Source organism: Neovison vison, chromosome 3 (genome assembly GCF_020171115.1).
Source record: "Neovison vison isolate M4711 chromosome 3, ASM_NN_V1, whole genome shotgun sequence".
Lineage (NCBI taxonomy): Eukaryota > Metazoa > Chordata > Mammalia > Carnivora > Mustelidae > Neogale > Neogale vison.
In genome coordinates this window covers 69,345,122-69,360,180 of record NC_058093.1, presented here as the reverse complement: position 1 = coordinate 69,360,180, position 15,059 = coordinate 69,345,122, and the positions used below count along the sequence as shown (strand labels likewise).

Here is a 15,059-nt window from a genome sequence, read left to right as displayed (position 1 = left end):
GTCTGCAGAACACAAAAAAGGAGATATAACGGAAATCAGATCCAGGCCTAAAATAAATTGAATACATGGGCTTCTCCTCTTCTGTTCCCTTTAGTTTGATTTCATAAAAAAAAAAAATCTATATTTGGAAGGCGCTCTGAATGGACTATGTTGTAACAAGCAAACGTTTTTGATCATTCCCCTGTGGTATGAAGAGGTGAAGGAAGTGGGCCTCCAGGGGACTTCTTGGTCAAATGTTTCAAGGTTAAGGAGAATTTTCAAGGCTTCCTTTTTCTGGTAGCAAACTTTTCCTGAGACATTGTAGGCATTATTAAAGAATGCAGATTGCCACTATAAAATGGTCTAGATAAATTTAAGCACCCTAAGGAAAATCAACGGGGAGGGGCCAAACTTTCACATAAAAATTGTTTTCAATCTCATTCCCTATGGGCTCAAAGGATGACTTTTAAAAACATTTATGTAAGAACATTTTTAAGAATGGATAGTAGCAAAAAAAAAAAAAAGAACTCTGGTTGGCAATTTATAGGCTTATATGTGAAAGGGTAGTTTTTTTAAATAAAGTTTGTTTTATGTCAGCCCTTTTGAAATACATTGGTCTGCAATGTTTAGGTGATAGTGTTGAGGATACAGTATTTACATGCTGTATTTGGCTATAGTAAACTTCATGGCTGAAGGCAGAAAAGCATTTAAACTGGTCAAGCTGGACCTGGTACCAGTTCTGTCATTACAAGCTTTGTAATCTTGGGCAAGTAACTTGCTTCTCTGAGCCTAAGTTTTTCCCATCTGTTAACAGGGGTTTGTTGTGAGGATTACACAAAACATGCAAAATACATCATGGCTATCCAACATTATTCTATTTTTTCCCGCCTTCTTTGAAAATATGTTGATTCATCCAGATGAAAATGTCTGAGCTTTGGGCTTTTCTAGTCTAAACAGTAAAAATTCATCAGTTACTGTGAGTAGCCTGATTAAAGGGAACACCCCATTTTTGTTGCAAACAAAGGGAAATTACTTGGGAGGCATTCTTTTTCAATATATTATTTGGTGACACTTCTTTAGCTACAGAATGGGTGTTTTTATTATTCCAAGATTGAAGATTGATCTCTACATTAAAAACAAGATTCTGCAATCTTCTACAATTTCTTAAAGCTACATTTCCTTGTTCTTCTGTCTTCCTATTTGAGTGTTGGTACATTTGATGGGGAAAACAGCCTCATGCAAGGAGTTGCAACAAAAGATGGAACTGAGCATAGAAAGCTGAAAAAGGTTCAAGTTAGACAGGGAACCCGAGACATGGGGAGCAGACCTCCTTTCAATGTTAGCAGGACTGGGTATTGATAAGGACAAATGGATGTTTCTGGGCTGCAATCAATAGGCTGTCTTATATTTGAAGTCTGAGTTCCCGGCCAAGATGCTCATTCCGATAAGATGAAAGCACTTCTTGGGAAATCCTACACATGAAATTCAAATACCAAAGGTTCTCATCACCTCGGGGCCTTCCCATCCTTCGCACTGTCTGGCATTCTTATTTCCATTGTTCTCCCCGTCTTCTCTTCCAAAGCTATTACAGCTGAACACCGTAGACAGAGAGCGTCTGTAGAGTAGGGGAACAGTCTCCTCTGAATTCCTCCAGGCAGCACCACACTCCACGCAGTGCCAGAAATGATACATTATACTCCACAAGATGTGTGATTAGTCAATAGAGAGAAAAAAGTCACACACACTGCTGTCTTCCACAAAAAAGGAGAGCATGCTATTGTAGAAATGATGATACCATGTGAAAAGGTTAATCATAGTCTGGCAATTGCAGTGTTGGATGCAAACCTACTTTTGCTGAGGCTGTGAGTTTCCTTGATTAGAAGCCCTGTTCCCTGCTGGGACCTTCTCCAGCACCAAGACATCTTGGTCATGTTCTTTAAGTCTGACTGTATTCGCCTCAACGTCCTGTAAATACAAATTACACCACATACAGATGCTGCTGTTTTCTCAGACAATGAAAAAAATTTCAAATGCTTCAGAAACTCATTTGGTGCTTGTGATGCTAATTGTTGCATCTACAAATTAAGTCATTTTCAAAGTCAGGGCTGGAACGGTCAGGGAGAGGACCAGATGAGGTTTGCATCTCGTGGTTTTAAAGCTGTGCTTTTACCCCAGATTCAGAAAAACGGTGGAGGAGAGAGGAGGGGGTTGTGTTCTGAGAAACCTTTCGGAGAGGTGGCATTGTGGGAAGACAGGGGAGCAAGGGCACTCATCCTTACAAAAATAGGTGGTGGGCTTTGTATTCTGACTTTCTTCTGAGGGTGTGTTGTTTTCACGGGTTTGTACCTTTTCTCTCTCATCAAAAGGCTCTGTTTACTTTTTTAAAAAATCTGTTTGAAATGTATTAAAAATTTTTTGTCAGTTATTTTGGCCAATTTTGTAAACTGTATCCATAATGATCCCAATCTGATTCTTTCAAATTATTTTTGGGTGAGTGCAAATTTTTTGTGTGTAAGTTTCAAAGAGTTATGAAAGTTTACCTGTAAATTTCAATGTTATTTAAACAATTCAATTAAAAATTGGAATGTGCTTTTTCTCATCATTTGGCTCCCATTTTAAAAGAAATCAGTTAAGAACCATGTCAAATTCCATGAGGCATTTTTCTCTATATTATTTGGTGGTATATAATTTTAAATTTAACTTCCTTTGCATTAAGGGTATGTATTCCTAAGACAAACTATGTTGTCAGAAATTCTACTACCAAAGGCAAATGCTTAAGAAGGTTGTGTACAAATAGGTGTTCCTACATAAGGAATGGAGAAGGACATTGTAAATCATCATGAAGTAATGCCCAATGTACCAGAAAGCACAGAAACTGCATTTCGGACATCAGGGTAGGCTAGAGAAAGATGCTAAGGCTGGGAGAGGCAGGGAGGGAGAAGAGCAAAGTGATCCTCGAGGGAATAGTCTCTCAGCGTGAACTCAAGCTTGGGCAGGATGGACTGCGGGCCACCTGAGAGGCCAAGGGTGGTAGGAAATCACCATCATCCCCAGCAGGCCACATCAGGCCACCAGCCCAAGCTCTGTCATCCCTCCTAAGGGACCAGGAGTTGTGCATGCATGGGCGCATGCATGCTGCATGTGTGTGTGTGGGCAGGGGGAGTGGGGAAGACCAGGGACCACCTCTCTTCAACATCACCCACACTCACAAATACTTAAACTAGCTTAGATTAGGCCCATCTGCAGAGCCAACCCTAAGTACGATTTCATATCTCCATCACCCCAATTATTCTTCACCTACCTGCTGAAGTCTGAAATTCCTGTAGTACGAATCGATTTGACATAAAACACTTGAAATGAAAATGCTTGGTTGGGGTAACCATGAGTGATGGAAATTCCCACTCACATGTAATCACTCAGTAAATCAGGAGAGGGCGTGATGATACAAGAGAGGTTCAAATTTGGGAAGAGACAGGAGGTAGAGACTAAGAAGGTCTAGGATGGAGAAAGAGCTGGAGAGTGAGGCAGGGAAGGATACAACATGGCAAAGCCAGACTTGCCAAAGAATGTCTCAGGCTTCGACATTTGGCCAAGGCGATCCCTACTTTTCTTTAATTCTCAGGGGCCGGCAGGGATGTGTGGAATGATCTGGTCCAGCACACACACTCCGTTTGCAGCTTTACTGGAATACCCTCTTTGGGTCCCAGAATGCACAAAAGCACAGAGACCATACCAGGTCTGTAACCAAGGCTCTTTACTCTTAGAGCATTCGGTATTAACAGTACTGCTCGATGAGCACCACACTACCATCTTTGCTTGTCTGGCATAAGGAAAAAGGAGATGCCCCTTGGCCACACTTCACCTTGGACTTACCCTCAGGATCCGGTTGAAATCCTCCTTGTCTACTCTTAAGAAGTGGCAATTGTCTTCTCTCAAGACAATAGAAGCAGCTCTTGGCGCGTCATTGACCAGTGCTAACTTGCCAAAGTCATCCCCTTCATGCAGGGTACAGACCACACCCTGGAGGGAGCAGAACACTCTGATGAAGAGGGTCCCCGAATCTAAGCAAACACCCACTCAGCCTCACACCACAAGACCCCCTTTCTCACACACACTGTATATATAAATGGGCTGCACCCAGGAATGCCAAGGAGAGTTATATAATTACACTATAATGTTTTATTTTTTTTCATTGAGGAATATGGATTATGGCCTAACTTAAATACATATATTTTATGTATTTATTTTAAATGTATACATCTCTGAGGAGAGGAGCCCCAGAAAGTTCAATTCTACTGAGTGTAATTTAGATAATCTATGATTGGAGATACCATAATGTCTTTTCTAGATTGAGTAACAACATTGTTGCAAGTTTAATTGTAGCACTGTTTTGTTAATACTTATAGCCACACTAGTAAATGGAGCATAACAAAGTTTCAAAAAGAAAAAGATGTATATATATATATATATATACCTTGCCGTAAATGACTACATTCACTGATCCTTTCAGAATAATGTACCAGGAGGTGCCTTCTTCCCCCTGGTTAAACACTAGATACAAAAAGATGAAAAGACTTATGACAAGAATAGAAGCACATCAATATAAATTACAGCTTATCAAATCATTTTTAAGTCCCCAGAATTATGCATTTATTCCAAAAGGAAAAAAAAATTACTGGAAAATACTTATTCAGGTGGAATAGTATCTCCTTCTCTATAGAACAGGAAAGGAACAGAAACACTGTGCTACTTTCTATGCTCTAAACGATATGAATTTACTAGAATTCAGTGCACTAGCAATCCATTTCTTAAAGCAATAAATACACTTTCTCCCACCATTCATCAAAACTTATGATGCTATAGAAAATAGTTTTTAAAAAGTAATCTGACCACCAGGGTAAAGTTTGAAAACATGCGAACCAGAACTACATATTGTTTATGGATACATATCGACATGTTATTTAAAAACAGGTTGGAATGATACCCACTACATATAAGGTAGGAGTTACTTTGGGGAGAGAAGAAAAGAATGAGATAAAGGAGGGAACAAGGGGTCTTCAATTGTTTCTATAATTTCATTCTTTAGAAAACATGAAAAAAATGGGATAATGTTAGTGTTTGATGAAGATGAAAAGGTGCTTGTAATAATCTCTATTCTTTTTAAAGATTTTATTTATTTGAGAGAGAGAGAGCGAACGAGCAGGGATGGGGCGGGGGGTGGGGCAGAGAGAGAATCTCAAGCAGTCTCTATGCTGAGTATGGAGTCTGATGCAGGGTTTGATTTCATCACCCTGAGATCATGACCTAAGGAAAACCAAGAGTCAGACACGCAACCAACTGAGCTACCAGACACCATACTTAAATATTTTATTTTTAATAAAATGAAAACAATCAAGAGTTTGAATGAAAAAAATAAATGCTGTAAGTCATCAGTGATGATAAAAATAAAAAATATTCGGGGTGCCTGGGTGGCTCAGTGAGTTAAGCCTCTGCCTTTGGCTCAGGTCATGATCTCAGGGTCCTGGGATTGAGCCCCGCATCTGGCTCTCTGCTCAGAAGGGAGCCTGTTTCCCCTCTCTCTCTGCCTGCCTCTCTGCCTACCTGTGAACTCTCTCTGTCAAATAAATAAAATCTTTATAAAAATAAAATAAAAAATATTTGAATGAACCTTTAAAATGTAGAGAAAAAGCATTCTTACTAAAATAAATACACATGTTAGGAATACCACTTTTGATGACTGAAAGTAACACATTTTGAAATACAGTTTTTATAACTCTTTGCTTTTATGATTCATGTTCCTACTTTATTGACTAATACAGTCTGAAGAAAGGGCAAGGTTTTCCAAAGAACATCTCTTGAAAAGTTAACAGGTGTCCATTTAAAAAGGTGTCCTATGTTTCACTAAGTTTAAAAAGTGTCCATTTAAATGAAGTGAACATTTTTCTTTATTGCAGAACATCTGCAAACCTTAGCATCTTGATGTGTTTTCTGATTCTCCCTGGGAGATTAGAGAAGGCAGACTTGAGTAGACCATGAACCATGTTTCTCAAGAGTGATTTTGGAGAACTTGGGAGAAATGATGGCCTAAACAATTTTGTTCACATTTATTAATATCAAATTTCAGTTTCTTGCTTCCAAATACCAGCATAGAACTAAACAGCTTGGGCTCTGGAGAGATGATATACTAGCATTGCCTCAGTATCTGGAACAAAGAAATTCTCTCTTGGAGCTGAGAGCGGAAGTGAGAGAATAAAAAGCAAGCAGGGTCATTTATCGCTTTAACAGGAATCTCGAAAGATAGACTTATTCTCCGAAAACCAAACTGAAGTGAAGTCATTGTGAAAAGGTCCTGCGTGGTGGGGTCCTTTACTGATGAAGTCACTGTTTCCCCCCACCCGCCTTTAAACACTGTCTCGAGTCAGCAGGGAGCAAATGGGGACTCAGGCCACCAAGAGCTACCAAGCTGGAAAGGAAAACCCCCATGCAGTAGCAGAGCAGACACATGCTGAGAACAAACCAGGTCCCGGAGAAACCAAACCACCACGCGACATTCTACTAAGTCTGACCTGGGCCCCAAAAAAGAAAGCATTTGCAGTCAGGTTCCTGGGGCCTGTGCTCATGAGAGGCTTGCTGGGCACAAGTGCATCACGTTTACTTACGCACAGTTCCTCCTTTGGCATGAGATTCAAAAATGAGGACCCCTGCTAACTCTCGTTTCACCTAGAGGAAAAAGAGAAAGAATTCGGAATGGGTAGATTTGGGGGGTGGGGTGGGACTTGTTCTCCTTCCAAGCAGTGCTGACTGTACCCTTATGTCCAGACAGCCACCCCCCACTTTGCTGGCAGCTCCTCTCATGCAGAACCACTTTCACTAGATTTGCCACCAGATTCTTAAGGCTCTGACAAGAGCGATTTTGTAGGCTAACTCATATATAAGATGATCTCCCCAGAAGCCATGTAAAACACGGCTTCACGTGTACGAACTAGCCGGCTTCTCTGCCCGTGGTTCAGCCTGGGTGAGAAGGTGGGAACATCTACGATCTCATCAGACTCTGTTGCTGTGAGAGGCCCTTCCTTTCATCACACATACTGAGTCAGCTACCCATGTGTTGGGCAAGTCAATGCCTCAGAGGTGAATAATTAAGCCTAAATGTGTGAGAGGATTTATATTCCCACACAGCTGATTATTTTAAAAATTCTAAATTATGGCCCCAGATTTTGGCTCTATCTCCCTAAGAATGAAATAACCTGAGAATTTCCCACAATGCCAGGGTCCCTGGGGTTTGAGCTGGAAGAGGAGACTCCCTGCCGTCCTCTCAAATCCCACCACGCGGGGCAGGTCACAACAGGGGAATGCTGGGAATCTGGAGCACAGGTAGGGGAAAGGCGTCTCCCCTCACTTCCCTCTACAGCACGAACTCATTATGCCTACTACGCCAGCTGAGGCCTCCCGGCATTAGACCTAGGCCCACCCTAATGGACAGAGTGAGGATGACCAGGCAGTGGTGTGGGAGAAGGGCGGTTGGGCTAGACCACACCCCTGAGTATCCCAGGCAGGTAGGTAAGCCAGCTGCTAGACCCCCAGAAGTGCAGCAGGTGGCGGCTCCTTCTGAGTTGAAGGGGGAAGGGTTGGAGCCCTTTGCTTGGAGCTGTGGCAAAGCAAGTTCCTCACTGTTGTCAGGAGACCTAACAACCCCCGCCCCCCCATGACCATAGGCATGGCAACCAAGTGATGGCATAACGCCATCTAGTGAGCTGGGAATGAAAGGCAAATTAGACACAGAGATTTTGCGGAGAGGCCTTAGAATATGATCTGCAGATATTGAAACAACTTCTGTTTATATTGCTGCTGAATTACTAGCATATAGGAGACTTGTTACCTGGAAATCACATTCCTGCATTTCTTCTATGGGAGGAGGTATTTCTGTCCCTATTTAGAGGCCAAATTTCTGTCCACTGCCCTCCTAAATAACCTAATCACATAAACGTTCAGAGTCTGATATAGCAATAAGGCCATTTTTCATTACATTTTTTGCTACATTTTTCGGGTACTGCTACTGGGCTCTAACACATCTGAAGCAATGTTCTCTCGAACCTTCTGCTTCCTTTTGAAAGGGCAGCAAACCTGGGCAAAGCTGGCCCTGTGGGCCAAGACAAGCCATCTTGATGTCTCTCCTTCTTCTGGCTCTCTATTTCAATGAAAGGGTCTCAGAGCTCCTTTTAAGGCCTAGCTCTCTTGTCTAACCCAGATTCAGTGTTGGAAGGATGAAGTTCGTTCTTTGGTCCTACTCACTCACGCTACTTTAGGATTTAGGGCATGTAGACAACCACTAACAACGGGATAATACTTGATCCATTTGGGGATTGTTCTTGGGTATAACTTCCTTAGCATCTCATGAGGGAGAGTGTGGGTGGTTTATGGGGTATGAGGTAGTGTTCAGGTATTCCTTCACCACCACCCCCATCCCATAAAACTCCTCTCCACGCTAACAGTGCATTTTCCACCCTACACCCTCCTCAAGGATGCTCAACCAGGAGACAACCTACTGTGGTAGACAGATGGGATAAGGCCTTAATGTGAATGAGCTCTTCATAGATAATCTCTAGGTCATCCACGGTCCTCTGGCCAGGTCTACAAAGAGAAAAAGTAAAAAGCAAACAATGAGAAAGAAAGTCATTGTAAAAACTAGAAATATAGAAATGGGATTCTGGGATCAGTAATGTGTTAAGGGGATTTCTTAGGAGCAATTTCTGCAAAAAGATATTGACAAAGGGAAAGATCATACCATTATAATCCCTAAAGGGATTTCTGAAATGAATGGGTTCCTTGATGAAAGAATGTGCCCATAGTACCCTTCCCTTCCAATCTGAGGGAAGAACATCCCTACTCACATTATAATCGGCTAATTTATCTCTCACTTTGTGATGATTGCTCTAAAAAAATTGCTTTTCATTACCTTCTGAATCAATAGCTACAAAACTTGTCTTTTAACACATCTAGGAACAATTGATTTCATCAACTGGATGATTGATCCAAATGATTTGGGATCCTGTGTGATGTCTTAGCCTAACAGAAGAATGCTCCCGTTGCTGTTTTGGGTTATGTAACATGCTTCCAGCACAGGGCTCAAATAGAGGGTTAATACAGACTCAATATTTTCTCTCCTGCCCCTGAGGAAATGAGGGCATGAGATGAACAGGAGGCAAATAGTCATGTCTGGGATTAATTAGTAAGAAAGAGAGAGAAGGAAGGTATACACTCTCATTTCCCTAATGAGACCCATAGATGCCCCATGGATGATCAGTCTTCCATGAGATGTCAATCAGTGTTGTATCTAAATTTTTTCTATAAATTATTATAAAACTAATATCTAATTACCTGCCTCTAAGGATAGGATACGAAGGTATCACGGACATTTTGGCAGAGGAGGACTGAGCAGATTCCTAATCTTCTTTTGTGTCTGTGATTTTCTGGAATCACGAATAGTGTTTAATGATAAATCAGTGATAATTGATACGATTGGTCAATAATCTGGGTTTTTTGTGCTCTCTGCAATAGAAGAAACCCTGGCAAACATGTTTTTGAAACTTAAAAAACAAACAAATTTATTAATTCTCAAAATGCTATGTGGATGGACAGGCAGCATTTACCCTCAGCTAACTGGTGCAGTCATATATGTAACCTTTTATATAACCATCAGTCTATGTATTTTGTTCTAAAGTTTCAACAATTTATGATATTCCTCAATGTCACTGTATGTTAAACATTTAAACCTCAATGAAGTGTTTCTGATGGTGTTTCATCCTTAATTATGTCACATTTTAAAAAGCGTTCCTTGTTCAAATAAATACGGGGGTGTGGGTGTAATGAGCAGAGCACTGGATTTGGAGTCCGAAGATCAAGTTTTAACCTCAGTGCAACCACTCACCAGCCATGTGACATTAGTGTCAGCCTCATCTGTAAATTGGGGACAATACCTTCCTGAGACAGGTGTGAGAGCTAAAGAAGTAGTGAATGTGAAAGTACCTGCATATTTATTTAAGCTGGGGGGGGGGGAACAAACCAGCAAAGTGATATTCAAAGCTCAAACCCTTGCTTAAGAAGTTAAACAAATTTACAGATAAAGTATGAAATTTGGGCCAGCAAATTACATCTGAAACTTCGTGAGTTATTGGGTAAGTAGTCTGAACAATCAAAACTGAATTGTAAATATTCTAAAATAATTGCCTGGATAAAATGATTTTGCAGCCATAGTCTATGTCATAGGAGGGACTTGACAGATCAAGTGTGGCTACCTGGAGGAAGAAAAGCTCTTTGCATACCTCCCGCATTACCTTTTGAAGGACAGCTTTGATATAACAAAAGAATAGGATTTTTCTTTTCTAGCATCACAGAGGGTATGTTTTCTAATCCTGACTATTCAAAGGTACAGGTATCCAATCCATGACCCAGGGGCACGCCAGGCAGCTTCACCTCTTGCGAAGCTTCACCAAAGAAGGACACAACTGTGTACCAACCTGGTTGGTGCTTAGGGATGGAACTCTGGAAGTGTGGGACCCAAAGACACCGGAAGAGAAAGCTAAGGCCTTTCGGGCTCTCAGGGAGCCAGGCCTTGTCAGTAAGGGGCCTAATCTACTACTTGACTTAGACCTGGGGATTTTGAAACTGGGACCCTCAGGGATTTAAAAGTCAATTCAGTCACCTCAGCCCATCTCCCACGACAGAGGCAGCTAATGTGAAAGTCTCAGGTGGGCATAATAGGATTATGGCTCTCGAGCACGAGGAGCAGCCCCGCTGTTCATGCTACTTGACATCAGCGGCAAATAGCATGGACCCTCCTAGAAGCCTGGCTAAAAGGGAAAACAGTTGGCAAGCCTCATTCTCACCTCCGTGGGGAAGAAGAAAACTCAGCTGGGGAAAGAAAGGGTTGGAATTTAGCTGTAAAATCTTGACAGCTTCAAAATTTGGGGAGCAGATCTCTGAGTTGAGGAGGAGGTTTTACGATAGTCTCGATGTGAGCACCATAGCAATCAACTCTTACCGATTTAAAAAAAAAAAAGAGCGCTGCCTTTAGAATCTATAAATCCCATCATATTGAACGGATATTTCAGTTCTGTACTGTTCATACTCTATTTCAATAAAAAAAAAATGAAAATGGTTCTATTTCATCCAAGAGTTACATGAAGTTAGCATGAAGAACGTGGTCAGATTCTCAATGCAGCATTTGACACAGTGGTTCAAGGCTGCTGTTGAGCCGGGTCTCGACTGGGTCATCCTAGGACCTTCGCTGAGTGTGGGAGCAGAGAGGTGAAGATGGGAAAGAATGTAAAGAATTTTTGCAATCTCTTCCACTCCCTGCTGCCCCAGGCCAGCTGAGCCCTGCCTGGAGTTCCCTGCTCTCCCAAGCCGCTGCCCTCCTGGCTCTCTCCTGCCTTCCAAAGTGCTGCTTCTCGTGCCTTCTCTGGTCTGTTGTTCTTTTGTTCACTTCCTGGGTTGTGCTACACCCCAGGGTTCTGCTGTCAGCTCTGTGCTCAGTGTGTTCTCCCTTCTCTCCCTGGGGAAAACCCCCCAACTTTCATCTATGTAATGCTGAGACCTGAATCTTTGTCTCCAAACAGATGTCCCTGAGCTCCAAGAGCTTCCTGGCCATCTCCTTCCAGATAAGCTACAGGTACCACAAGGTCAGTTGGTCCAGAAAGGCTCCCTCATCACCCCACAGTGCTCTGGGAAGGCGGACCTCAATCTACTTTCCCGGACTCCTCTGTCTCCCCTCCTTCACCCCTTCCCTCATGGCTCTGCACTCTGCTCCAGCCATACCAGACACCTCTGCATTCTTCCAACATGTGAGGCTTGTTCGTGCCTCCAAGACTTTCCACATGCTCCTCTCTTTGCTGTATTTTGTTCTGCTGCAAGCCCAACTCAGATGTCATCTCTCCTAGCTAAAATTGGTTCTGCAACCCTTATTCTTCCATGACACATGGTCCTGCTGCTGTGGTAATTACCACATACAGTCAAGAATGCTTAAATATCCGTAACTCTAGTCTGCTCTTCTCAAGATAAGCAGCATCTGGTCGTGCAAAGGGCACTGGATTGGAGATCTAAATCGGGAACTTCCTAGGTACGTGACTGGTGTAATGCCTTGTTTCTGCCTCTGTAAAATGGGAATAATAAACAGGGTTGTCATGAATTAGTTAATATACACAAAGTATTGACACTTTGGAAATACAGCCCAAGTGCAGGAAAGCGTTATTACCAGCTCATCGGATGAATGAACACACACGTTCTTACAATTCATGCTGAACTCAGGGTCTGCCCAAAGAAGAAGGCAGCAGTACTCTGGACTAGTTCTGTGGCTTAAGGGAAATGGGGGCTTGTGCTCTGTTATCCTTCCTAATGAAGGTCAAGTCGAGATGCCCATGACACAATTCACTTTTGATATGGCACGGGTTTGTGTCATGACAAATTAGTAAATTAATAATGGATGAAGGAGATAGGATGTGAATATTGAACCTCACCTCTTCAAATCCCATAAAATGATAGAAAAGACACATTTTCTATAGTATTATAGATTTTATTCATCCAGTTGTGAGGAGGAAATCACCACATTAGACCAGCGAAAGTCACTCAGTCTAACTAAATCAAGATCAGTGGTAGCCTGGAGAGAGGGGACCATCGCAGACCAAGCAACATCTGTGGGGCTCAGCCGTTTTTTGGCCATATTTTTATCTGCCATACTAACAGTCCGATGGGAAAGGTATTTTAAAATCCAAAACAGCCTGAAAACAAACATGCATCACCATTACCACAAACCACAAAATAGTACTATGGGCAGACCAGAGAGTTTTAGGAATTCTTGGGTGACAGAAAGCAGAGAGGAAGAAAATGTCTGAGAAGTGACTAAAGCCACCACAGCTCCACCCTCACAGAAACTACCACGAGGGGAAGACAACAGACAAGACAAGGGCAGGAGAGGGTCAGAGTGGTTCACCAAAAGACGGCTTCTCTCAGGTCATTGGGCAGTTGGCCATCTTTCCTATGCCCCACTCAGAGCGGGAGGCAGTGCAGAATTTCCAGTCGGGCTAAAATTTAAGACCTGCTCTCTAAGACAAATGCCCAGGGACAAGCCTGGGAGAGAAGACCTGGGCCCTCCTGCCAGGCACAGAGGAAGAATAGCAGCTCTACCCAGAAAGGCTCCACTCCTGGGAAACTCTCCTTAGTCTGGCAACTAATGGGTGGTAGGGAGGTGGCTTTGGCCAGCCTGCTCCCCATGTGCCTCTCATAAAGTGAAGCCTACCAGGAAACATGGTCTCTGCAGCGTTTAGGGGCGGCTTTCTTGGGAATGCAGACCACACCTGCGCAGAAATCCATGTGGCGACTTATTCTCCACCCAGTCCTCCATTCACTGATAACTACTCCAGAGAAGCAAATGCTTCCACAGGAACTAGCTGGGTGCTGTGGAGAAACCCACGGCAGCTATTTGAAACAGAATGGAACAAAGCCTAAAAACAGTTTAGTCTCTGAGTCCTAAATAACATTCAAAATGAAAGGAAAAAAAAAGAAAGAAAGAAAGAAAGAAAGACACAACCCCGTGGTCTAACGTGGTCAGCGTGATCACAGGGCAAGCCACTGTCATTTGGCTATCCACCCAGGTAGCAGTGAACTTTTCCGTCCTGTTTACAGCAGATGTTTTAATGAGGTGACAGAAGTCAGGACTGCAAGGTGCGAGTGAACTTACTCTAAAAACATGAGTATATTCCCGGTTAACAAAGCCACAAAAGCATTTGCAGGAGGTTGGCCACGAGCAAACTCACTGATGTTCCTGGGGCGTCAGCCTATCGTTATGACTGAAAGTGGAGGGAAGTCCTGGAGAGGAGGTCAGCTGGAGCACAAGCGGCCAACCTCTGCCCATGGGAGTGAATCACAGTATGAGTCCCTCTTCCGCCCCAGGTGGATCTTCTGGTTTGTGGCGGGCAACAAGGAGAGCCAGCCCAGCCTCTCCCAAGGCCGCCAGCTCAGAGCTGCTGTGCCATCTAGCGTCTCAGGAAAGACTCACCTCTCTGCTCTTGATCTGTAGTCCTCCCCAGCCCCCACCCCACCAAAGGGCACCTGATAACAACTACAAGTGAGCCTTCCCCACCACAATCATTGCACAGAGTCACATTTTAAAAGCGGGTTACTCATGGCAAACAGTGGCAATGAAGCACCTCTCTTGCTTTGGTCTTTACGGGGGTGACAGGGGAAAAAAATGGAGAAGAGATCCTGCAAATCAGACCCCAGCCTGTTCAAACAGTAATGAAAGGGTCCCAAGGACTGAAGGCAATTTGGCTTTCAAGAGTCAAGGGAACACTGTGCCCCAAGCAGGAGGAGGGAACTCCCAAGCACCTTCACAGAGTAACCGATGAGGCCGGGGAAGCGAACTGAGTCTCTCGCTGCTCTGAGTGGCAGCCGGGGAATGGACCTGGTCTTTACTTGTCCTTCTCCAGATGTCACAGGGAGAGATATTAGGCATCCCTGCTTCTTTACAAATCTGCGTGGTGCCGCATTGATGTGGATTTGTCGGATCCTGCTGTGGGAAGGCCTAGTTTCTGCAGGGGATGCATTCTGCCAGCAATGTCTAGTTACAGACAAGATAATAAACGGGGATGGATGGAGAAGCAGTTTATACATTAAAGGATGGGAGGGCTCAGGTGATATTGGAAGCTGCTGGTAAATACAGTTTTATCAAGGAATTTATCAAGGTCAGAGACAGAGCTCCCCAGCTATTGGAACGTGGATAAAATGAGGGATTCGTCCAGGCACCAAGCAGCACGTTGGCATGGCCAGTGGTAAAATATGCTGGTGAGAAAGCAAATAACCCAGTTCTTCTAGACCCGTTGACCAGTAGACTTTGTCCCTGGTGCGTGGGGAGAATACCCAGAAAAGTCAATGTTATAAATATTTAGTAACCCATGGTCATGCTTCAAAATAAAGGAAATGCTTTATTATTTGTTTTTCCCGAGGGGTGGGGTGGGAACGCTTTATTTTTCTTGCAACACTCCACCTCATCCCACCTGACTGTCCAGCTTTTAAGTCATTTCTCA

At 43.2% G+C, this 15,059-nt stretch overlaps 1 protein-coding gene across 3 annotated transcripts in view; it reads right to left on the bottom strand.

Annotated features, from left to right (window-relative positions):
* RAPGEF4 (Rap guanine nucleotide exchange factor 4) overlaps window positions 1-15,059 on the bottom strand; it is a 286,340-nt gene that overhangs the window by 57,107 nt on the left and 214,174 nt on the right. For all 3 annotated transcript variants that reach the window (XM_044242346.1, XM_044242349.1, XM_044242347.1), the window contains 5 exons: window positions 8,526-8,610; window positions 6,639-6,699; window positions 4,454-4,530; window positions 3,853-3,999; window positions 1,829-1,944 (listed from right to left, as the gene is read on the bottom strand). In XM_044242346.1, coding sequence (XP_044098281.1) covers window positions 1,829-1,944; window positions 3,853-3,999; window positions 4,454-4,530; window positions 6,639-6,699; window positions 8,526-8,610 — 486 coding nt within the window. The remainder of the gene's footprint in view (window positions 1-1,828; window positions 1,945-3,852; window positions 4,000-4,453; window positions 4,531-6,638; window positions 6,700-8,525; window positions 8,611-15,059) is intronic.